Source organism: Tinamus guttatus, unplaced genomic scaffold, assembly GCF_059628265.1.
Source record: "Tinamus guttatus ecotype Peru unplaced genomic scaffold, ASM5962826v1 Tinamus_guttatus_pri_ptg000377l, whole genome shotgun sequence".
Classification (NCBI taxonomy): domain Eukaryota; kingdom Metazoa; phylum Chordata; class Aves; order Tinamiformes; family Tinamidae; genus Tinamus; species Tinamus guttatus.
In genome coordinates, this window is record NW_028288911.1 from 382,120 (window position 1) to 406,516 (window position 24,397).

At 45.4% G+C, this 24,397-nt stretch overlaps 1 protein-coding gene across 1 annotated transcript in view; it reads right to left on the reverse strand.

The window, feature by feature from the left end:
- Positions 1-3,541: 3,541 nt before the first annotated feature.
- FGFR3 (fibroblast growth factor receptor 3) overlaps positions 3,542-24,397 on the reverse strand; it is a 50,762-nt gene continuing 29,906 nt past the window's right edge. The window contains exons 4-17 of the mRNA XM_088530521.1: positions 24,105-24,274; positions 19,347-19,470; positions 18,959-19,149; positions 14,514-14,658; positions 11,981-12,168; positions 11,103-11,251; positions 10,892-11,013; positions 10,151-10,261; positions 9,613-9,803; positions 8,153-8,275; positions 6,830-6,900; positions 5,192-5,329; positions 4,338-4,443; positions 3,542-4,231 (exon numbers count right to left, since the gene is read on the reverse strand). Coding sequence (XP_088386647.1) covers positions 4,067-4,231; positions 4,338-4,443; positions 5,192-5,329; positions 6,830-6,900; positions 8,153-8,275; positions 9,613-9,803; positions 10,151-10,261; positions 10,892-11,013; positions 11,103-11,251; positions 11,981-12,168; positions 14,514-14,658; positions 18,959-19,149; positions 19,347-19,470; positions 24,105-24,274 — 1,994 coding nt within the window. The 3' untranslated portion in view covers positions 3,542-4,066. The remainder of the gene's footprint in view (positions 4,232-4,337; positions 4,444-5,191; positions 5,330-6,829; positions 6,901-8,152; positions 8,276-9,612; positions 9,804-10,150; positions 10,262-10,891; positions 11,014-11,102; positions 11,252-11,980; positions 12,169-14,513; positions 14,659-18,958; positions 19,150-19,346; positions 19,471-24,104; positions 24,275-24,397) is intronic.

Consider the following 24,397-nt stretch of genomic DNA (forward strand, 5'->3'; position numbering starts at 1 on the left):
TGCCAACTCAATCCATGTCTCTACCTCCCGTTTCAGCGGGTTGTGTGGCGAGCGACGAAGTGCTCAGAGGAGGACACCAACAGAAGACAAGTCCTGCAATAGCTTTGAGCGTCAGCAGGAAAACTTCACTTTCTCAGCTCTCCTTTGCTCCGTCTCTTACTGACACCTGCAGGACTTGGGACTTTTCTTTTTGCCAAACCCTCCCTGATGCACCCTGGAGCGGTGACCAACGGGAACACATACAACGCTACCTCGTTAGGAGTTTGTTTGAACGTTGCCACGGAACAAGTCACGGGGCCAGCGCGAGGCCCTGCTTGCATAGTTACCCACACAGGAAAAAGAGATTTCTCCTGAAAAACATGCCCTTTCATGTGGAAAGGGCACACAACGTTCAGGTTGGAGGCTGCAGACACTGAAGGCATGAGCGGTGCTGGATGTGGTGGGGCGTCTGCCACGACTCGCCTGCCTCGAACACCATCACAAATGCTCCTCAGCAACGTTTTTTTTGCACCTTGCAAATGCACGTTGAGCTCAGCAGCCAAATAGTCATAATGACTAATGATTAAAATAGATTATCAGCCTGCATCCTCAGCTGCAAGCGAATACTGCTGCTATTGAAGGCCAGTAAAAGAAGGTGACATCATGACACCCCAGAGGGAGAGCAAACATCCCACGGCTCACTGGCGCAGGTCAGCATCTGCCCAGGCCACGGCTGTGTCCTGCCGTGGCTTTGCTGTCTGCCTCCATAACTGCTTAAAGGACCTGTTTTTCTGCCCATTTGTGGATGTTTTGGCATGGCCAAAGTTTTGCTGTTGCTCTCCTTGCCCCCAGGCTGCCCTCGCTGGTGGTGCTGGGTTGGATCAGGTCCCGCATCCTTCCACCCTGGATGGAGGCCTGCTCTGCACCCAACTGGATGCAGCTCCCTTCCCTCCCTGGCATCGCTGTCACGAAGGCAACGTCCTCTGCTCCACCAAAAACAGGGTAGAAAAAAGCCTGGCCTGATTGAAGATTAGTGTTGGCGACCGATGAGTGCCAGAAAAAGGGCTGTCACTGCCATCCTGCACGGGAGAGGGGGAAAATTACACCTCCTGCCCACCCCCTGGTTGCTAATATGCTGAATAATAAAGTGGTAACATCTCACTGCTCATGCAAAGTCATCCCCGGGGTAAAAGGTGTGTCCCAGCTGGGACACACAAAGCACCACTGTAAAACACATCCCTCTTGCAAGGTTTGGTCGCTACAAACCCTGGAAAATGCAACATTAGTGTTTGCAAAGGATCCTCACAACTGGGAAAAAACCCCAAATTTAATAACTTGTTTATTTATTTATTATTATTATTATTTTTTGGTAAAAGTAAGTTTGCCATGTTAACAAAAACAGAATAGTTTTATTTAGTGTTCGTCTCACACCTGTGACAGCTGCAGCTGTCAGGCACAGAAGTACAGTATTAAAATAAACTAAACAGAGTTGCTCATTGAAAAATCACGCTATGCAAACCTGTGGATTGTAGCATCAACAGTATAAAATGTAACAAAATGGAACTTTTTAAATTTTTTAAGCTTTTAAAGATAACAGTCCAGGCTATAAAACTATATAAGCATTGAATAAGAAATGTTAAGTCAACAAGTCTACAACAGATACATCTTGTAAAAACTCAATAAATTATATATATATTTATAATATCTAGTAACATTTGAAATCATGCACAGTTTTGTACATTTTCTTTTTTCAGTACAAGAAACTCACTGCTTCGAGTACCTGGAATGTACACAATTAGCAGACATTTGTAAGAAAATACCCCCAAATTCTTTTTTTTTAATCCAAAACAAAACAAAAAAAAACTAGAGATCTACCTTCTCAAACTTCCACTGAAGTAACCTCAAACTATAAATTATTTATTTTAGGATAAGGATTTTGTGGCTCTAAGAAGAAAAAAAAATCTTAAAATGAGATGTTTTCATCGTGTTATTCTGAAACATTGATATGTAATATGCACCAGAGAAAAATGGAAAGCAAAAATTCAGGATGCAATTATCCTTGCTTCTTTGTGGCAGTAGATAAACTCTTCTGGACAGGAAAAAACAACAGAACAAACAAACAAAGCCCCCAAAACAGCCATACCTCCCCCCTTGTCAGCTTGATCCATACTAAAATTTCCCTGTTCAATCGTGTGCTTTTAAACAGAAATATCCACCATAGAGGAACAAAACAGCACAGCATTTTCAGCCCAGCATCCCAGGCTTTTTTTTTTTTCCAACATGTTAAATGCAAAAGAAATATGCAGTCATTGCATCTCCCTTACAGAGAGCGTCACTCCTCTATTTTGCGCATGCAAACCCCAAATACAACGGTACCGGCAATGGGGGGAAAAAAAAATTAGCACGCATCATCCAAAGTCAACACTGAGCGTTGCTGCATACTCGTCATTAAGTCGACCACAAAGAATACCTTCATTCGAAAATAGAAAAATAAACACCCACGCCCCCTTAATGCACAGTGGTTAAACTGATGGAAGAAATCTTGGCCTTGGTTTTTTTCTGAAATATGCAAAAATCATCTCTCTGCTGCTATTTGTTTGGTTTTAACCACTGGTGCTGTATTGAAAAATAAACTTACCTTTACTCACTGCAATCCAGGATAAACTAATATTTTTTTAAAATGAATACATATATATATATATTTATAACATTAAATGTAATTTGTTAAAGGACTGTACATCTATACATTCTTTCAATATTTCCCATAAACACAAAAGAAAAATTTGATTAATATATTTTTCTCCGTTTTTAATAAGTTAAAAAAAAAACCCTTAAGCTCGGTGAAATTTTAAAGTTTACAGTAACACTACACTATTTAAACCAATGAACAGATATGTTAATGTCTATAAATAACTTTACAAATATACATGTTAAGGCACAATTTTTAAAACAAAACTGTGAAGATATAAAACAGAACAAAAAAAAATCTCTTCTGTCGCCCAAATCAGTATATCCTAGATTGCAATGCTCATATTCCGAGACTCTCTCCCAGTACGGCTTTACGTTGCATTAGTATAATACATTCTTTTATGTTTTTAATATATTTATTTATATATATACAGGCTATATTTATAGATATATACACAGATTCTCTGGAATAAACCTTTTTGATATAAGTTAAAGGCTCTTGCCTACAGGTACCCGTAACTTCTCTCTCCAGGGCGCCGCGCGGAGCCGGAGCCGCGTCGCCTGCGCGGGAGGGCAGAGGAGCCGGCCCCCCGCGTCTCATCCCGGCGTATCCCGCGGGGACGCCGGCATTCCGCCCTCGGGAGCCGCGCGGACCCCGCCGGCACGGGCAGCTCGGCACCGCGGCGCTGCCGTTCGCTCTTGAAGCTGACTTCACCGTCTTTCTTTTTTTTAAAAAAAGAAATTATTATTACTTGCGTCTTATTTATTTTTTCTTCTTCTTTAAAAAAAAGAAAAAAAGAAAAAAAGAAAAAAAAAAGGATTCCTTCTATGTAGCTGGGTAGTAGATCACGAAGCTATAAAAACAACAACAACAAAAATATAGATATTCTTTATAAATATATGAATCCCTGCAGGCAACGTGGCTTTTCAGCTCCACCAAAAAGGTTCATGTACAGATTGCATAAGCAAAGAATTTCTACATTCTTTACACATTTTTTTTAAAGGAAGATTTTGTGTCTCTTCTTCGTATTGCAGGCACAGAACGGCTACTCTGGCACTCGAGAATACAATACCGGAGCTGGGAAGGTCAGTACCCCCCCGGATTTAACATTCTGTTTAGAAAAAAAAATAATAATAATAAAAAATTATATACGATATATAATCTTGGCAAGAGATTAGTTCCTTCAGGCCAAACAGTGCTTCTTGACTTTTTATACAGCAAATGGGGAAAAAAAAAATTACCCTGAACAGCTCAACAACAACAAAAGTCTTCTGGAATTACCAAGCAGTTTCATGGAAAGATCCTTCACGACGGTTTGTCCTCGGCCCCCGCCATGCCCACGCCTCCGCGGGTCTGCTGTCCGTCCGTCCGTCCGTCCGTGGGTGCGCGTGGCGGCCCTCACGTCCTGACGACGCCGTTGCACTGCGGGTGCTTGGGGAGGCACGGCTCGTCGGGCGGGAGGTCATGTGCAAAGATGGAGTCGTCCCCCGAGGAGCAGGTACTGTGAGTGTCCTCGCAAGCCGGCGAATACTGCTCGAAGGGCATCGACAGGTCCAGGTACTCCTGTGAGGGGAGAAACCCAGGAGACGTTAACGCAGGGATGGATGCGATGCTGAGCCTTGGAGGAGCAGCCGTCCCTCCCCGCGCCCTGCGCCGGAGCCGCACTTACATCGGCGGACGTCACGGTGAGGACCCTGTCCAGATCTTCCACCAGCTGCTTGAAGGTGGGCCGCTGCGACGGCACTGCATGCCAGCACTCCCTCATGATCATGTAGCTGTGGGGAGGGGAAGAGGTCATCACCTGGGTGCCATGGGGCACCTCTTGGAGTCCCTTTCACACCCACCACCCCACCAGGATCAAGGTGGGTGGCAGGAGGACCTGACATCTCTTTAGGTGGTTTCTGAAAGCAGGAGACTCCGGCAATCTCTCTAATCCCAGTAAAATGCTATGGGCTGTGCTGCTTCCAAGACGGACCAGGCAGGTCCTGCTTGTCCCGCTGCTTTTTCCTGCTTGGATCCCTGTGGGAAGTCCCATATGTGCACGGAGACATTCCCTAAAGCTTGGGAAGTTACTGTTGCTGAAGTACCAAGGAAGGAGCCAACTGGAACTGTGACATTTTCTGGGGTACCAAAGGCGCCTCCGAGCAACGCTTCCATCCCTGAGGGGCGTCCCTGCCGCGCGGTGCCAGCAGCAGGAGGAAGAGCTCAGTATGGTTCTCCTGCCAGCGGGGCCGTACGCGCTCCTGGCTCACTCCTCTCTCCACTCCCCCGCGCAAATGGAGTCCATTGTTGGACTAGATGATCTTGAAGGTCTTTTCCAACCATAACGATTCAATGACAGTGGTGGAGCCGGTGGCCAGAGGTTCCCAGGAGGAACCTCAGATTGACCGAGCATTGGGTGGGGAAAGATGGTGGGGGGCGAGCTGCATCTGTGACGTTTCCTCAGGCCCCGGGGAGGCCGGGGAGAGGGCGAGTGGCGCTCGGGACGAGGGGAGGAGAGCCGTGGGGACGCGGGTTACTTACAGGTCGTGAGTGCAGTTGGCGGGTTTGTCCATCCGATGGCCTTCTTTCAAGAGCTTGAAGAGTTCCTCGACAGGAATTCCCGGGTATGGAGACCCTCCCAGGGTAAAGATCTCCCATAGTAGCACTCCAAAAGACCAGCTGGAAACCAAAGAAAGATCTTTAAAATTCAATGAGGTTTTCTCTGCTGGCCTCCCTGCCCCCCCCTCCTCGCCCTGCTTTCTTTCTGTGCAGCCATGCATAGCTAACAAAGTCATCAATAGCATGACTAATTGCCTAGGCCATTTTTACTAGTTACTTGGAGATCTCTGCTGATCCAACTCAATAGCAAAGAAATCCCAGGCACCAAGTCTGAAATTGAAATGAGCATTTAATCAGATAGGTGACAGCCCATCTATTACCCCCAGCTCTTTGTTAGGTCTTCCACCAGCTCCACTGAATGGAACAAATCAAATTATTCATGCACAGCTTCACTGAATCGCTGCCTTGGAACCACAGGCCACTAATTGTGCAAGCCGATACCAAAACTTGCTTGTTACAACACTCATTTCACTGGCCAAGCTGGGAGAAAAATCCCCCAGCAAAAATCAGCGCAGCACTAATGTTACACACTCCGGTCCTGCAGCTGTCCTCTGGTTAAAAGTCCTTTTTCAAGAATATCCTTTGCCTTCTTAGTTTTCTTTTTAAAGACAGGGATTATCTGTCTCTGCTTCTCTTTCATCACACTCACTCTCTTTCCCTAGCTTTGATTTATCTATCATGCCCAATGCAACGTTACCTAAGCATGGGAACGCTGATTTAAGATCAATAAAGCCAAAACAAGTAAAATTTACTGAAATAGAAAATATAAATTTGCTTGTTTCTAAACAGTGAACTCTGGGGAGTGTGCAGGCAGCCTGCTGAATTAGTGTAAAAATGCCATTATCAACCAAATATTGAAATAAAAAAGCCAGCGTGCATATTGAGCTCCTTCAGTCCTAGTAAAGTGGAAACATGATGTCAAACTGTTTCTTAGGCTGCTGTACTTTCCATTCAAGCCAGGAAAAGCAAAGAGCAATCTTTAAGATAGAAGTTTGATAGATTCATTATCTCTTGCAGGCTCTGCTTGCTTACAGCAAGGAGGTACTAAAATGGACAAGAAAAAGAAAGGCAAATTAAGTGAAGCAGCGCAGTTAATCAGTAAATGCCTGTGCCGAGTATTCTCTGATCACTTCTGCTAACACTGGCAAGAATATCTCAGGCTCATCTCACCTACTCCAGTGACCTGCAACCATCTGGGTCACAGCATGAAGGAAGTCAAGGGTAACTTTTTGCACAAATCTTTTTTTTTTTTTTTTTCTAACATGAACTTTTTTGACTGCAGAATGAATCTCCTCATCTATAAACCGGATGAGGAATACCTGCCTGCCTTCCTACAATGTCTCAGAAGCTCCTGGACATCCTCAGATGAAAGCAACTAGATAAGAGTAAAGCAAAACCACATGTGCAAAGCTGTGGCTCCATCCCCTCTGCATCCCCACATCCCGCCAGCGGTGCACGAGCCTTGCTTGTGTTCACAGTGCGCTTGCCTTTGGGATCCCAGGGTGTTTATTTTGCTTTTATTTCATTTTTTTGTTTGTTTTAAGTGTGGGTAATGCTTACACATCGCTCTGGTGAGTGTAGACCCGGTCGAACAATGCTTCTGGAGCCATCCATTTCACAGGCAGCCGACCCTGTAATTAGGAGGACAAAGGCAACGTCCCATCAGCATATTCGCTCAGCCACAACGGCACCATCTGAATCTTCTGTTCTAATCCAGTTTGAAACATTTTCATTAACAATCACATCTGCCTTCCCGGTCACTGGGCAAAGCAAGAGTGGCCACTTGTAAACAGATTAGAGCATTTGATCCCTGGATCTCCCCTGGCTATTTTAGCAGTAAACACACTCTCTGTAGTGGACTCTAAGTCACTGCCAAGGCAGGTTTATGGTATCAGAGCATCTAAATCTTCGCATGGGAACAGCATCCACTGCTCATAAATGCAGCTACTCAGAAGCAGTGCATGCGACAACATTTTCCATCTCTGTGCTTTGAAGCAACAGTCTGGTTTGCAGTCCAAGTGCTGCTTCTGCTGAACAAGAGGGGAAACTTCCCAGAGTAAATTCAAGGGCCAGATCCTCTATGAACCTAATCTTGATCCCCCAGAGTCCAAAGACCAGAGACCTGATGCCAGGTCTCTTAAATCAGGATGCTCTGGTTGACCCCGGAGGGGTCAGAGCAGATTCTTTCTTGCCTGAGCAAGGTTTCTTGCCTATAATTTGGCTTAGGGAAGACGTTATCGTCTTCTCAACCACTATCTTACTGGGGGACACAGCTAAAGATGGGACTTATGTGGGCTCCACAAAGGGTGTTACAGTGTGAGTTTTCCACGAGGTGTAAATCCATTGGAGCCAAAATTATGATTCCAAAGATAACGACTGGCAATTAAGGGAGGTTTCTCTCGGGTGATGTTGGAAAGGATCAGTAGGATTCTGGGCTGGGTTTGCCTGGTTGTTGCTGTGGCAAGGGCAAGGTGGGCTTCCTAGGACCAGCTGTGTATTGAAACTCCTTGCAGTTGCAAGGCTCTTGGGTTCTGCAATACCCTGAACCTCTCCCGTCAGTGCCTTCATGCTACATTACAGTTACAGCTTTGTTCTGTTGCCGCTTCGCCCTTTGAAATAAAAAAAGTTTCTCTTAGTCAAGAGCATCTTTGGCAAAAACGACTCCTTTCAAACAACTGCTAGCACCAGCAGTATCTGTCAGTGAGAAAATGGATGGTGGGCAAGCTCCTGGGGCCAGCCTGTCTACAGGTCAGGGCACCCGCAGATTTCTTCCTCCCAAGGCCCACTAAAACAGGAAATGTGGAATTAGGGCCATTTGCTGTAGTGATGGTCTATTTCCCTGCCAGAAGGAAAACTACACATGCTTGGTAGCTCAGTACTTACATTGGTGGTTTTCTTGTAATAGTCGATGTTGTGAACATCTCTAGCGAGGCCAAAATCAGCTATTTTCATCACATTGTCTTCAGTGACTAGCACGTTCCTGGCTGCCAAGTCGCGATGAATGCACTGCGAAAGGTGAGCAAGTAAATAGATTTGGGCTTGTTAGCTGCTTATGCCCGGAAACACCAGTAACGAGGGGTTTATGAGCTGCTGTTTCATTGACTCCCAAGCTCATAAAGCTGTGGGCACTGCTTAATTCCTCACTTTCCGTGTCACTGCCGCATCATGCATGCTCAACGGGAAGCACCTCTTAGCAACACCTAATCAGTGGTGCCATGGCCACACAGCTCCTCTCGCCAAAGGAGCTGCGCGGATGGGAATCAAACCCTCCTCTTCTGCAGGGCATCTACTGTGACATGAAGCTGCCTCGCTATCCCACTTCCTCCAAGAAGGAGAGTGCAGGTTGATGTTTGGAAAAAAAATACTCAAATTAAGGCATCCTCAGTATATCTTCACTGAGCTTGTTATCTGAGAAAAGAGCTAAATTAATTGCTCTGTGCTGGTAGGGATTTTAAAGCCATCATGAACCAACAGCTCTGACCTAGAGTTACAGGCCAATACAGCTTAAACCTGAAGCCGAACTTGCTTTTGCCTTATATTTCCCTGCCCCAAGAAGATGTCACAGCAGCTGGCACATGGCCCAGTAAGCCCACAGGCCAGATTCTCCGCTTGCTGACGTCAGGGTAGATGAGACGCAACCCCGGAGGCAGGACATGCGCCAACGCAGCAGCCAGCTCGGTGCCAACAACGTACTCCCCGGTGAGCACCCCGGGCCTGGCCACGCAGCGAGCCAAATCCACCAGCAGCTCCGCTCCAACCCAGCCTACACACGCTTGCCACAGCCACAGGCACGTGTGCTACATGCAGGATCCCCATTCCTATTGAGTGCTCTGTGTTTTCAGCAGTCTCAGAAGGCAGCTGGGGGGAACAAGGCTGCACGCAGCTCTTTAATCTAAAGTAATCCCTGCCAAGGTGACCTCCTCTTGTGCTGACACCAGGGAGACGAGAAACTTACAACCTGTGCAATGCTCAGCATGACCACTGCCCATCAAGGATAAGGATTGCCCAGGAGAAAGTCAATTACTCCTACGAGTGGTAGCAGTTCCATTGCTGAGGACGGGTGCTGAGGTTGGGGTTGCTTATGTTTATACAGCTGTGCCTCTTGGAGATGCTAGTGGGCCTGTGGGTGACAGCCAGGGCTCTGGAGCTGCACAGCTCAGGAATGCAGCCTCCACACACTTTCTAGGACTTAAATCTTTTGCAAAAAACAAGGCACTTCATGCTGAAAAAAAGCCCTCTGAAGGCAAAGTCTGCAGTGTTTTGCCTGCACACATGCTGTATTGCAAATATGTGAAAACATGGGTTTAACCAACACTTTCATTGATTTGGGTTTCTCAACTCACTTTCTGAGATGCCAAGTACTCCATGCCACGGGCCACCTGGTAGGCACAGGAAACCAGGTCCTTAAATGTTAGCTGCTCTTCTGGCAGCTTGCAGGTATCGAAAGAATAGTCCATGCCGGGTGGGCGACGTGCCCTGAGGTATTCCCGCAAGTTCCCTTTCGACGCGTACTCCACCAACACGTAGAGGGGTCCTGCAAGCAACGGCACGGTCAGCAGCTGGCACAGCAAAAGCAAGCACCACGTATGGGCCGGGTGAGCTAGGACCTCGCATCTCCATGCCCTCAAAAGTCATGTGGTCAACTATTTGGCCATCCATGAGGCACAGATAGGTGGCTCATTCATGATAAATTTGGAGCAAGCAGGAAAAGACCCTCAGCACAGATGAGATTAAGTGGCTCCAGCCACCAGCCCCTATTCCCAGGGGGACCTGCTGCGGGAGAACAAAGATGTGCACGTGGTGGTGACTGGTGGGATGGAGCCTGGTGGCACCGCAAGGTTTCCACTGCCCCGCAAGTGCCTGCCGGGCATCGAGACGTACCGTCCTGCGTGCAGGCACCGAGGAGGTTAATGATGTTTTTGTGTTTCCCAATCATTTTCATCATTTCCATCTCAGAGACCAGATCAGACAGGTCCTTGTCAGTAGCATCATCTGGAAAAAGCAAGAGAGGAGGAGGAAGAAAATGTCAGAGAGAAAATGTGTGTTTTGTGAAGGAATTTATACAATTGTGGTGTAGCTAAATGGGATTTCGATTGGAAGTGAGTGCTTTAAAAACTTCATTTTTCCTTTTCTTCCACTTTGGGGAGAAGAGTCAAAATAAAAGAAAAGAAACTACCAAAAAATAAGAATATCTTGGTCAAAAAGGAAATCTTCGACCAAAAAGAAAATCTGAATAAATGCAGAGAAAAGTTAATATGCAACTAAGTGAAACCTTTCATCTTCTGTTTCATTTTGATACCTATTAAAACGCAGTTTGGGGATCTGGGACTCATTTGTAGAGCTCATTAGAAGTGAAGGTGATTCCCCTTCTCCTCAGTGCCCCTTAGCAGAAACTTGGGTATTTTCCCATTTTCTTTCCCTGCCAGGATTTACATCTTTACATCCTCTCTAAGGGGAGAGACCTCACCCTCAGGCCTGGGTGGAGTGGGAGAAAGGTTGTTCTTGGTTTCTCCTACTGGATCTGTTTGTATAAAACATGTAAAACTGCTTTGAGAAAAAGTGGGAAAAGGAGAGGAAACTCCACTGCAATATGTCATCCTGCCTTCCAAGGAATCCTCATACCTTTTAACATCTTGACAGCCACCGTGATGGCCTTGTTTGGCTTGTCCTTATCAATCCCAATCGCTTCTGCCATCACCACCTGGCCAAAACACCCTTCTCCAAGTGGCTTCCCCAAGGTCAGGCTGAAGAGAGGAACAAACATGGGTTAGTGGGCACCAGCAAGGTGAGGCTCCTGGGGAGAAGGGGGACCCAGCCCATGGGTTTGACCTACCGAGATCGTGCCAGCTCCCACTTGGGATCAGGAGGCAACTCCAGCTCCGAGACGTTAGCCAGCATTGGCCCTTCGCTGGAGGAGAGGCGCGTGATCCTGACCAGGGGCGTATTGGAGTTCATGGAAGAGTTGGACTCCAGTGACACCTGCTTGGGTAGAGCAAATGAAGTGTTATTGCCAACTGCACTCTGCGCGTAAGTGGAGAAGGCTCATGCCTGAGACATCCCTCTGGGATTTTGAACTAGCTCTATGCACTGATGCCATTCCATAATTCTAAGTTAGAAATGCCACCCTCTTCCCTCACTTCCCCCCATCCTTGCAGGAATGCAGGAGCTCAGCATACATGGTCATGGTCACATCTAAAGCAGCATACACGAGTGGGGGAACTCCCAGCAGCCACATATAACCCTCTGCTCTGCGTGCGCTGGCACAGTAAATGCCCACCAGGATTGGTGGGCTTGCAGCCCGAGCCATGAAACCCATATAACCTCAATCCCTGGTTTTCTGGAGTGCTTTTGCTCGTGTCCTTCTGCAACTATGAGCGGCAGAGCACTTCCGCCTTGCGTGGAGAAAGGGGACCCTCTCCTGCCTCCAGGAGCACTGCTATGAGTCTGCCAGCACCTCACTGAAAGCAGGAGGTGTCACCAACTACAATGCGGTCGTAACAGAAGCAAATGAATAAGATAGGGTTCTGCTGCTAAATTGCAGCCCAGTTATGCCCCTCTCCAGCAACGTCTTTTTGGCAGAGTTTCTTGCCTGGAAATAAAAGCTCCATGAAAGGAAAAATAAACAAACAAAAACCCTCAAAAAAACCCAAAACAAACAAAAAACAAGTGACCTAAGCAAGAAATAGGAATCTTGTATCTACTTTCTGTTACCTGTCTCTTGAGTGGAAATTTGGAGACTTTCTGTACAGTGGGTGTGTTCATGGCTTTTTTGTTTGGCATTTTCATCCTGCAGATAATCACAATGAGCAGCACCAGGATGAAGAGAACAAAGCCAGTGCCGTAACTGAGAATGCCGGCGTACACCGAGCCCGAGTCATCCATTTCCATGAGCTCCTCTGCTGCAAGGCGACAAGAGACGGGAGTCAGGAGAAGGCGGGCGGCTGCCCTCGCTCCGCTCCACACATGCAACACCCACAGTCTGGGGAGGACTTGCTCATCTAAGCCCCTTCTTGGACTAACTACAGCAAAGTGACTCTCCTAGGCCAGTGGTTTTCCACCTTTAGTGATTTCTAGTGCAGTGGGTTTTGTGGTAGCAAACTGAGCTTGCTGATGTTGGCGTGGCTTGTGTTTTTGGGGGGTAATTTTACTGCCCTTTTACGCAATCCTTGGGCTTCTCCAGGCCTTCAGACCACTGGTTGAAAACCACTGCTCTAGACAGAATCTTCACACGTCTGTGCAGTCCCTCCAAACCAGATCTTGCTTCTCCACACATCCACACTAAAAAATCCTGGATGTCTTGGATGTGCGAAGACTGCAGGATGGGGTTTCGCTCTACTTTGCCTACCAGGCCACACTGACAAGAGATGCCGTGTGGACATGGGACTCGAGCAAAGATTTCCACCAGATGAGTGCCTGCCTTGAAGGAGCAAGGGGCTCAAAGGGCATCCAGGGGAAAGGCATCAAACCAGGGAAAAAGTCTCCCGAGAGAAATCTACATAATTATTTCAGAATAATTCAATTCTTTGGGAAAGAGCCAGAAGGGCTGGCCCAGGAGGATTGCTGAGCTGGGAGAAGATGGCACGACCCCATCAGCACTACAGCTGATGGCTACCAGCTAGCAGAGCCTTTTCGGCATGCACGAACCTCAGCTGTGCATCTCCCCTTGGTCCTCTCAGGACAGGCACTTCTACCGCAGAAAGGGGACACAGTGGGGCTGGTTTTCTGTTCCCCAAGGCCGGGTTGGCACCTGAGGAACATCTGGCAGTGGAACGCTTTATAATGAAGTCTTACTGGCGGCGTTGCTGCGTTGACAGCTGCCCTTCATTTCACTATAAAGTTCCATTTCAGGCTTTTTTTTTTTCTTTTGTTCTTTGCTTAAATAGGACGTGTGAGTTCATACATTCTGAAAACATTTTGTAATGGTCGAATGATACAATATTGGAAAATCCTTAAAATAACAGAAACATTAGCACTCTAACCAAAGGGGTTGATTTCTCATCCAGGGGATGGCAGAAGCAGAAACAGAATCAGACACCAAGCTGCTTTAGAGCTGGCAAATAAAGAGAGGTAAGACCAGCAGATCCCACCTGCAGCAGGGGCAGGTATGGAGGAAACCCTCTTGAGCCCCAGTAAAAGTGAGTATGACCGAACCACCGACAGAGTTGAAGTCAAGATTAGAAATGCCAAAGTTTCCAGTTACAAAACACACCTGGAAATGGATGTGTTTGCAAGATAGATCCAAATGTGGTCTATAGCCAGGGAGTCCAAGTAAGACATTGGGATTTCATGTGCCTGCTGCTTTTATAGGGAGCTCCTGAGAATACTCCAGGTCTTTTCCTGCAGGCTCTGCAGGCATATCACCCATCAGCTTCAGCATGAATATTGCCTGAGATGCCTTACAGGATGGTGTTTCCCTTCTCCAATAGCCAATTGTGCAGGTGATGGGACACCAAAGCCTCTTCCCCTTCTCCTGGAGGGCAGATCCCGCTGTTGCATATTCTGTGCTGGCTTCATTGTCGACCAGGGCTTTGCACATGAAAAGCACACAAAATTGAGGTCACTCTGCCTTCGGCTTTTAAGCCTGCTGCAGCTTTCATTGATTTCAGCTGGAGCAAGCAGCATTCAACGCCTCCGGGAGCCAGGACTCCGGGGTTCGGCCCGCAGATGCCTCTTATCGACCTTCTGTTTAAGATATTTATCTGGGCCTGGTCATCCATGAAGCGGAAATAATGCTGCAGGCAGGGAAGGGGGTATCACACCCAGCACTCATGAATCTAATTTTAGGCAGGACAGGAGGTTACACAGAAAGGTTCCTCCACAAGATAATGCACAGGCAGGGTCCAATTTAGGTGCCCTGGCTCATCTGATGGGAGAGTTTCCTTCTCCTGTTGATTACAGAGGCGACATAAGACGAAAAAGTTCTTAATTTTGGCACCTAAATACAGACTCCTTAAAGCAAATGCTGTGAATACCTCCCTGCTATCTGAACCGAAATGTTCCAGGGCATTTTGTATCATTACTGCAATCTAGAAAACGCATTTAAGCCCTGAGATGAAATGCAAAATGAATATGCCAGCTATTAATATGCAACAGGGCTACCTGTGGCTCTCCCTCCTACACCAGCTGTGCAGCGGCACATGCACCCTCTTCTAAGCAAGGGAGCTTTGGCAGAAACTTGGCATTTCTAAGTTAAACATCAGGGCATCCTTGAGAGGAAAGGATAGGACAGCGCAGAAGGAAATACCTGGTAGAACCGTCAGCCAAGCAGAGTGATGTGAGAACCCAATAGAATTCCCTGCGAGACAAGTATATTCCCCAGCATCCTCAAAAGTAACATTTCGCAAGTACAGAATCTCTAGCTCCTTATCCGTTGTGTTAACACCTGCCGTCTAGGGGGGAAAAAAAATACACACATATAGAAAGAGGGAAAACAGAGAATGAGCCACATTCCCAGCAAGTGTGAGGACACCACAGGCAAATTTCAAAAGCAGATTAAGATTTTTTTTTTCCAATGGCCCATCTTCCACATTTATTTATTCATTCCCCTTTGCAACCTGTAGTCAAAAGCAAAAAAAAAAAAAAAAAAAAAAAAAAAGTTCCCTTCACCAGGTTCTTACTCTGTCCCACTAAAGAAGCATGCAAGCAAAAGCGTCCAAACGAAAAATTGCCCCCACAATATGACTGACTGGGGGTTAGTAGGGTGAGTACAGGGGGAAGAGGCGTGTAAGGAAAAAAAGAAAGACAGAAAGAAACAAGAAAGGAGGGGAGATTAGTGGGGAAAGACTCAAGTGCTGATCAGATGAACATCTGATATTTTATCAGTTCATCATGTATCGAAAGACTTTTTGGAATTATTTTCAGAACGGGCATTTTGAAGCCCGTTTCACATATTCACTGTCCAGGTCTTGGAGCTGCAGTGTTGGCTGGTTGCAGGAAGGTGCCTCACGAGGAGCTTTCCTGCAGCATCACTGAGCCGCGCTGCCCGTTTGCTTGCATGAGTCAATGTCGATACGTATTTCCCAAGTGCTACTCAAAAGGAGCAGAGCATGTGTACTCATTTGATCAGTTTTACGGGCAAAACTCTTTAAATGGCTTAGTTTTCCAGAGCTTTGAGCGTCATAGGTCATTAGCATGCAATTCTGTTATCAGCACTCAATTGTAAGGAAGAGAAAGGAATAAAAGCATGAGGGGTTGATAGCAAAATTTGACAGTCATTTTATTGTGGGAATTTTTCTGTGGCAATTGCTGTGTAAGCATTACATTCTTGTAAAAAAAATAGCAAGAAAATAAGATAAAGCCATTCAGCATCAGTTGACAGGGTATAATATAAAATGAATAGTAATTTTAATCACTAGCTTCTTAAAATGTTATAGCTCATTCTTGCAGTTGCCAGGGCCTTGGGACAGAGTCTGTGGTTTACCTGGTTTTGGTTTGCGAATGTGGAGCCAAAATGGTTTTTCGGCTATGCCTACGAAATTGTTGGCTCTACACAGATATTCTCCTTCATCTTGTTCTGTCACATTGAACAGATTTAGGTTAGCATCGGCTTCAGCGTTTTTACTGATCCAAGACTGCAGGAATAGACAGAAACCTGAACTTCAGTAAACCAAACAATACCTCCATCCAACCTATATCAGCTAGGATTGACTATCCATGACTTTTCTCTTTGACTGTGGAAACAACCCCTGTTCACCCTGCGGTGAGAGACCCACCGAAGACCTGGGTGAAGAAAAGAAGTTGCATTTGGCCCCCAACCACATGTAACTCAATTCCCTTCCCTTTCCGGGTGTCCCTCGTGCTTGAGATGCACACGAAATTTCTTTTTTCATAAAACATAACAATTTCCCACTCATCCATCTGACAGCAGTCGCAGACGCAATCGTTTCTTAATAACTCAGCAGACAGGAGCACCAGAGAGGGCTTAAGCAAAGATCTGTGTTTGCAACCCAGCTCAGCAAATACTGTTTCAATTATCAGATTCCAAAATAGCATTTGGAAACAAAATATAAGCAGCGGCGGTCTGAAACTCGCTGCTGACTTTGCCTTTCAGAAACTAGCTGTAATTTTTTCCACTGCTTATAGGAGCCTCTTCTTTACTAAATAAAGCGGTGCATGTAAATCAAGCAAACTTCAGTCTGCAAAGCAGGCTTTTATTTCTCCTCTTCCAAGCTGCCACAACAGCACATTAACTTGTTCCTAAACAGTTGTCTTTCTTTCGGTCGAAAACGCACAACTGTTTCGGGTGGCCTCAGGTAGCTTAGGGAAACTCTAGAAAAATATCAGTTTGATTCTGGAAAAAGCATATAAAATGCTTGCCTTTCCCCGTTTTGTTGTCAGTCTCTCCCATCCAAACTTAGTGCTTCCAGTTGTGGGCCCTGATCCTGCCAACATGATTCAGAGCCTGTTAAAATCAAACTCGGTCCAATCTATAGGGCACTAGAAACTGAGCCCGGAGGCGGCCTGCTGCTGCTGTCTGCAAAGACACCGTGCAGGTTTCCACACCAAAAATGCACGCTGGCCTTGGAAAAGAAGCAGGCCAGGGAAGAGCCTGCGGACAGGACCCTGCTCCAGCTGCGTCAAAACAGCAGCATCTCACAGAACAAGAGGGAGAAAGACCCTAAAAAGCTTAGGAACCGTCTGTGATATACGGGAGAGATGATTTTATCTCATCTTGATTAAAAAATGAGCACACACACCCCAACAACAACAACAACAAGCTGAAAAGCATGGAGGAAAAAAAAACAGGCCCTGCCTGATGCAGCTCAACGGAGGCCCAGTACTGGCGCACAAAAGATGCATCCCAAAATGGAAATGCTCCGTGTCCCAGAGCTGATGCCGGCATTAATACAATTCAAAGCATTCCTGATTAACCAGAAGTAGTAAATAGATGTGTGCTGGTCCTATTCAGCAAAAATCAAACCAAACAAAACTTGTGCTTTCAAGCGCCTGCCCGCGCTCCCCTTTGAGGAATGCAGCGCCTTTGCTGTCCGCAGAAGAGAAGGCATTTGGCAATTCTAATTACCTAGCCACCCCAGTGTTGCTCAAGCTTAATTTTAAAACACTGTTTGTATGGGCTATTTATACGTTCTTTGCCACAGCAAAATGGGAGCTTGTGCTTGTGACACAATCTGCTGTTCGCAGTGGCTCTGAACACTTCCCAAAGGTAGCACTTTATCCCATGAGGACCACACACAGAGTTCGGGGACTATACGAGATGGCATGTGACACAGCCAGCTATTCAGAGCTTGGTCCTGTGCTGTGAAACCAGGGGGAAATTCAAATATGCCTAATTCAAACACATTTTCAGGCAGAGACAGAACCTAGAAAGTTTTATCGACTTGCAAGAAGTGTGGGCTGCCAATCCTGAGGAACTGTCTCCAGCCATTTCTTCCAACCAATCTGTTATTTCAATCTGTGTAATTATTTCCAGGATCTCTGGCTTTTATTATCATATATCTGGCTGATTTACAGTTTTGTAGATACTGTCTGATAAGTTTTTTTTTTTTAATTTTGTACAAGGAGAAAAAGGGTGTGTGGAGCAAGACTGACATGGAGAATGTCCACGCAGAGGACAGATTCAGCTTGAAATGTGACCAATTCTGTTTTCAGATAAAACTGCAGAAGAAAAATGGGTACTATATATTTTAATACATACAAATACAGGGTTACTCAAAAAGGGATGACTTCAAGTGTCCAATATACTTTCTCACTCTGTATTGCCTACTTTTATATCTGCATTTGTTCAGGAAAAGAAACAAGGGCAGTCAGCTCCCTCTGACTACAGTCTGGGAGCTGCCTTTCAGGAAAGCCTTTTAGCAAAGCACCTAAACACACTGACTTTGTTATGTGAGTTTTTGCTTAGTTAAAAAAAGGCCTTCCTGAGCATGGATAGTAGCAATGCTCAAAAATGTTAGAGGCTGCAGCAACAAGACTATTCCATCTCTCGAATGCTGATAGTGCAGTGTTATTTGGTACATGTGTGCTGCAAAATGTTTACTTGGGAAAGAAAAAATGTGTTTTAGTTGGGAGCCTTTTATGTTAACAAGCCTTGAAAATACCTCTCTTGATGCTGTAAAAAAAAAAAGTTATTTTTACACTTTAGGTCAAATGCAATCTGACAGTTGCCCTGTTGTTATACTACATTTCTCAGAGTGGCCTCAGCTCCTAAAACTGCTTTGCTCATCTGCGCCACTACAGTAGTTGTGTTATCTCTGGCAAGCGAAAGGGTTTGGAACATTGACTTTAGGACATTTTTGCTGTACCCGTCCAAAATCATTGTAGCCCACTGTACAGGCTTACGAGAAAGCATTCCCAACAATTCTCCTTGGCTTGTTCTTCGAAATTTTTTCCTTATAAACTTGAAACTGTTAAGTAAAATGAAACTTGGAGTTCTCAAAAATCTTTTTTAAGTAGTAATTGCCGTTCTATGACTGTGGCACTGAGCATATTCTGTCAGAAGTTTCTGGTTACCATTGTAAATCTAGTTCAAGGTTCATTTATAGACATGTAAATAAAGTTGATGGCCTCCAATGACAGACAGCTGATCTCTCTGCCATGAGTACAGCCTAACCAGAGGCACAATGCTTTTCTAAGAAATATCTGCCCAAGGCAGATGCCATCTCTTCAGGACCAAGATCAAGGCAGAGAAAGGACGGCCCCGGGGTGCGAGAGGAAGAAGCGCGTACCAACCTTCAGCACCGTGACATAGGGCGTCCCATCAGGCCCGTACTTGCTGCCGTTGACTTCCACGTGTTTCAGCCACTGGATGTGAGGCTGGGCATCACTGTAGACCTTGCAGTGAAACTCCACGTTGCTGCCGACCACCACAGTCTGGTTAGCGGGAAGCCCCGCTTGCAGGATTGGTCGGTGGGGTGACCGTTCTGCAAGGAAAACAAGGAAATCTAAATTTGCCCATCTTTCTCCAGTGAGGACTCCCCTCTACTCCCTTTGGGGCTATCATAAGGAATGGACAATTCCACTGATTACAAAGAAAGCAAACTCCTCCTTCCATATCCCGTCATGTGCCTGTTAAACATGATCACAATTCAACTGTTAAGGGAAAATAGTGAAATCTCACCTAATACATCCAGTTGGTATGTGTGCCTAATGTTGCCATATTTGTTCTCCACAACACAGGTGTAGTTTCCTCGGTCTGATGGGACAACACTTTCCATCACCAAACTCCACTGCTGGTGTCGCAACTAGAAGAAGAAGTCAAACCATCAAGCCCATGGTAATATATCATCTCTGCCAGAACACTCAAATCAGAAAATTAAGGGTGTGCTCTTGGCTGTGTCTCCTGCAAGCTTGGCCACCATGGATGGACTTCAGAGCAGGCATAGGGATCACAAACAGACTTAATATAAAAAGTAATTAAGACCAATGCATGAAAAGTGTAACACAAGGTAACATGCTGTGCTTGCGACGGGGGCTTGTAGATACTTCCACAACAATAATGAAACCAGCTGACAGCAGCCCGGTACATTGCACATTTCATTAGAATAATGAGTACAGAAGGCATTAGCTAAGGTAATCTCTGATTTGCTGACCCACTTTGCCAGACCATTCTAGGACAGTGAGTCCACCAGCTCAAAGCAAGCATCTCTTGTTTGCAGATCTCTGCTGACTGTTATTACCATAACATGTCAAGGAAACAGTGAAGATGATACTTTATTAGCCCACCTACAATGTATTTTTAATATTTGTTCTATGAGCACATCCAGCATGCCATTAAGCTGATTAGAAATAAATATCTAAAACTGAGTTAGTTCCCTAATTAGGGCTTTCTGCTTAGTCACAGGAGCAGGCAATGGAAATCCCCATAAGTGATTCAGCTGTCATGTGGTTCACCCTTTGGGTCATCTCATCCTATCCCACTGACCACAGCAGAAACCTGGACCATGTCCCTAGCTTACAGGCTTTGCTTCACAGTCTAAGGAGATAAATATGAGGCTTTGTCTTCACTATTGCTTTCAGCTATCACTCTCCCACTCGGCTTTTATCTTCCTTGTCAGGACAGAAGAACCAAATCAGTCAAAAACAGAGCAGAAAACATGCCCTGCCTCAAGTCTGGTCCCTAGGATGTCCGGTCAGTCCCTCACTTTCTGCATTACCTTTCACAAGAGTTGTGTTTCTGGATGCGACTCATGTCAAGAGTCACTGGGTTCTCAACAGCAGAATGAGTGGGTCTGGACTGATTTGCTGGCTCTGTGCTCCTCCAAAAGGGGTGTATACAATGAGTATAAAGGAAATTACAGATATGGAAAGTAAATCTTGAACTAACATAGAAAGCAACCAACACAAAGAGATGTCCTCAGGATGCACAGTCCATAAAAGCTCTTCAAATCTCTGGATATTAAGCTGACGTCTTCTGTTATCCAAAGCAGAATATGTAATTTTATGAAACATTTTGAAGTTGACTCCAAGGATACAGAAGCAGGAGATTACAGTAACGCTGCACTACTGAATGTCAAGGGCTGATGGAAAAAAACAAGAGCGTAATTGCTCCTTGGATTCTAGCTGCAGCAGGTGAAGTCAAATACCAAGTCATTTAACCTCTTCAGCTACATGTAAATTGCCAAGGGCCATTTAAAGAGCCAAGTTACAATTTAAGCCGGAATTTTGGAAACTGAAGTTTCCAAAGTGAAGTTTTAAAGTCATAGGACTAGACAGCTTAGTTCTAGATAAGCCAACAAGCCATTTTCACGCAGTCCCTTGCTCTGTAGACCTCAGTGACCCCAGCGACATTGCCGAGCGTCTTGCCTTTCCGATGGGGCTGAATATACCATTACATTCCAGGCTACATGTGGCAGGAGGCTGTGGCTAAACTGTCTTTAGAAAAAAAATTATGTTGAAGATATCTGGTCTGGCCTGATACCTGCCCATCCAGGACTGCAGAGATGGACCTGAATGCAGAAGCAACATTTCACCCTTTGTAGAGCACCATCCTACATGGTGCATCTCTGTAATTACAGAATAACAGAAGCTCTGAGAACTGAGAACCTGAACCAGGAGTTCAGATCTGAACATGCCAGAAAGTCAAGGAAGTTTGAATGCAAATTTTTGGCTGGTTAGTGGTTCATCTCCATACTGCATTGTCTCATGGTTATGTCTGAAGTCTCTATTTAATCTACTTTTCAGCACTGCAAAACATTTGCCTCTGAACTGCCTAGGAACTACTCCAAGGAGAAAGGACTTCAGACATGTGACCAGAACCCTAATCTGAACTATATTGTAAAAGCAGGTCCAAATGAGGTGTTTAGAATTTGTTAGGACACTTTCAAAGAACTTCTCATCATGGTGTTTGTGGTGTGGACTTTGGAGTCTGAACGGAGACTGGAGGCTCAAACTCAGTAGGCAGAACTTGCTTGGAAGCTCTTCTGAAAGCAGCCTGTTTTGTTAGGTTGAGACTGAAGTCTAGATTGAAAGGATAATAGAAAGGGATGTTTCCCATTTAGGAGAGTCACTGCATTTGATAAAACATTAGAAACACAAAGTGATTTAGTGCAGACGTTTATCAAGTGGGTGAAATACTGAAGATCCCTCTGGTTTATTTGGTGTTGTCATTCTTGTCTCCTTGTGAAACAAACATTTTCAGGCACGCTTGGAAACTCGGCCCGTGTTTGCCAGACTGGTATGTAAGTCAGTGCAACGGCCTGGGGAAGGGATAATCCTCCACCTCCCTCCCCCCTCAATCTTCCCTTCTAGGGTCATTTAACACACACAGGCTTACGATATTAGAGATTCCAACAAGGATTTAACCATTAATGCTCTTTGGGAAATTTCATACGGTAAGTCATATGAATTTTTTTCTCCAGTTAAGGATAAACTATAACAAAACCAGGTTAGCCTGGATTTCATTTTTCAACACCTTTTCTTTTCTCTTTCAGATATTACCAAGGGTTTCAATGAATGGAGAATATCAAAATGCAAATTACGAGAGGCAGGAGTGGAACAGTGGTCAGCCTCCATCTGCTGACCACAGACCTTTTACAACCAACCTTTATACTCTTCCAAACACTGGAAACAAATGAGAAAAATTCCAAGCTCACGGATTTCTGGATTAAAATAAGCTCTGGAGATGGAGCAAGCCAAGCAAATTCTCCCAGAACTGGATCTTGCCCATTCTTTTCAAGTTACCTAATTCTATTATGAAGCTAAGGTGTAAGTGGGAATTTAAATTTTAAACGCATGAGATATTGAGGTTTTCAGCTTCTTTTTCTGGTTCAAATTACAGTTGATATCTAACGGTATATATATTCTAGAAGAGATTTACACGACGCTACTTAGATCTAGCTATGGCTCTACAATGAAAGCCAATAAATAAGAAAAAGAGAATCACAGAGAGCAAAAGATGTCTTCATAGCAAGAAAGGGACAAAGAACTACACCTAGACAGATAGAGAGCATAGGCCAATCTTGCTGTAATCAGCCTGACATAGCCTTCAATAGTTCTTTAAGCACTGGCATTGCAGGAAGGTGCCTCTAGAGAAACAGAGCACAGTGATGTCAAAGACACACTACCATGGTGCCAAGGATGAAACACATCAATTTAAACTCAAGATTAAAACCACTGGGAAGTGGGTAGGGGAATTGCTTTCAGCTTTAGATTTTGTTCTGCAAGCATAATTTAGTGCAGCTGATGTCACATAGTTTTGCAGAAGAAAAGCCGTTCAAATGGCACACGCGAGCCTGAAAGCGGTTCTTGATGATCCTTGCAGCATGCAATTACTAAAAGATGCTTGTGCTTTGTAAATGTTATCTGCAGTAAGATTGCCCCTGGACAGTCTTGCTTCCCACTTATTTTCTCTCCTAAACTTTTGAGAAGATGAAAAGCCAAGAGTGTCCTCAGCCTTGTCAACAGGTCAGAAGGGGAGCAGGGCTGATGAGGGAGCTTCAAAAGTTTCACTAAAACAGTGACATTCAAAAGTTTCACTAAAACAGTGACATTAGGCTACCCCAGGAAATGAATCTGAACTAGCAGGAAACAGCCCAAAACTAGGGAGAAAGGGCAGACTTTTTTGAATCCTTATTTTGGTTTTGGGAGCCCTGCACACTTTGGAAGTGCAGACGCTCTTTCCAGGTGCTACAGATGCAGTGAGTGTCAGCACAGAGCTATTTATGGCACTGATGGAAATGCCTTTTAAAACTCACCTTCTCCCTCAGTAGTGCCCAGGGATGTGCCAGGGCTGGCACAGTACAGGCTGGAAAGCACTGCTCTGGACTCCCTTCTGCTACTCTGATTTTGCTATAAACTGCTACTGTTAGTTTCATCACCCCCAAATAAAAACATGAAGGAGCCTGGTTATGAGCTCAAAGGGAAAAAATAATAGCAATAATAATGAATCAGAGCAACTGATTTTCCTCTTAAATTCCTGACATAATTTGTGATATAGAGCAGTGCAGAAACTCCTAGCCAATTAAAGCTTTTGAGCACAGTGAGCTTTGCTGTCCCTTAGCTCTATCTATAAATACAAGCTGCAGTATTTTCCAAAAGACCTTCTGGTGGAAAGGGAAGTGGGGAGGAAGCAAGCGAGGAGCCAATGCTGTTACTGTGGGTAAGGAGTAAAGGGGACTGCACTGCTTGGCCAAGGTCAGTCATTTACACTGTGAGGATGTCTGTGAGCACCAACATGACAGACCCGCTCTTTGGCCAGGACCATCCTACATCTCCAAAGGACTAGGAGATGGTTTCCACCAGGCATCACTGTGCTTTCCTCCTACATGTAGCAATGCCAATGAAACAGCACGAAACACACTTGCTTAGTCATCTGAGAAAAACAGTCAGTAGAAACCTCCCAAAACCTGTTACACAGAGCTCAAAAACAGTGTCTTACTTTGATGCCCCCGATCCTGTGCTCGCCCTTGAACTCTTTGCCATTTTTCAGCCAGTAAATCGATGGAGTTGGGTTTCCGCCCGCCGGGCAACGGAAGCGAACTGTGTTGGCCGCGGGAACGGCTAGCAGCTTCTTCTCCATCTTATCTGGCCGGGTCCAGAAGGGGACACCTGCAAAAGAGAAGACGAGTTGAGCAGGCGCATGCTGCAGCCGAGGATATCAGCTGGAGAGCAGATGCATCCAAGGAGGCTTTGGCAGGCAGGGAGTGACAGTTAAATTGCTACCTGCTGCAG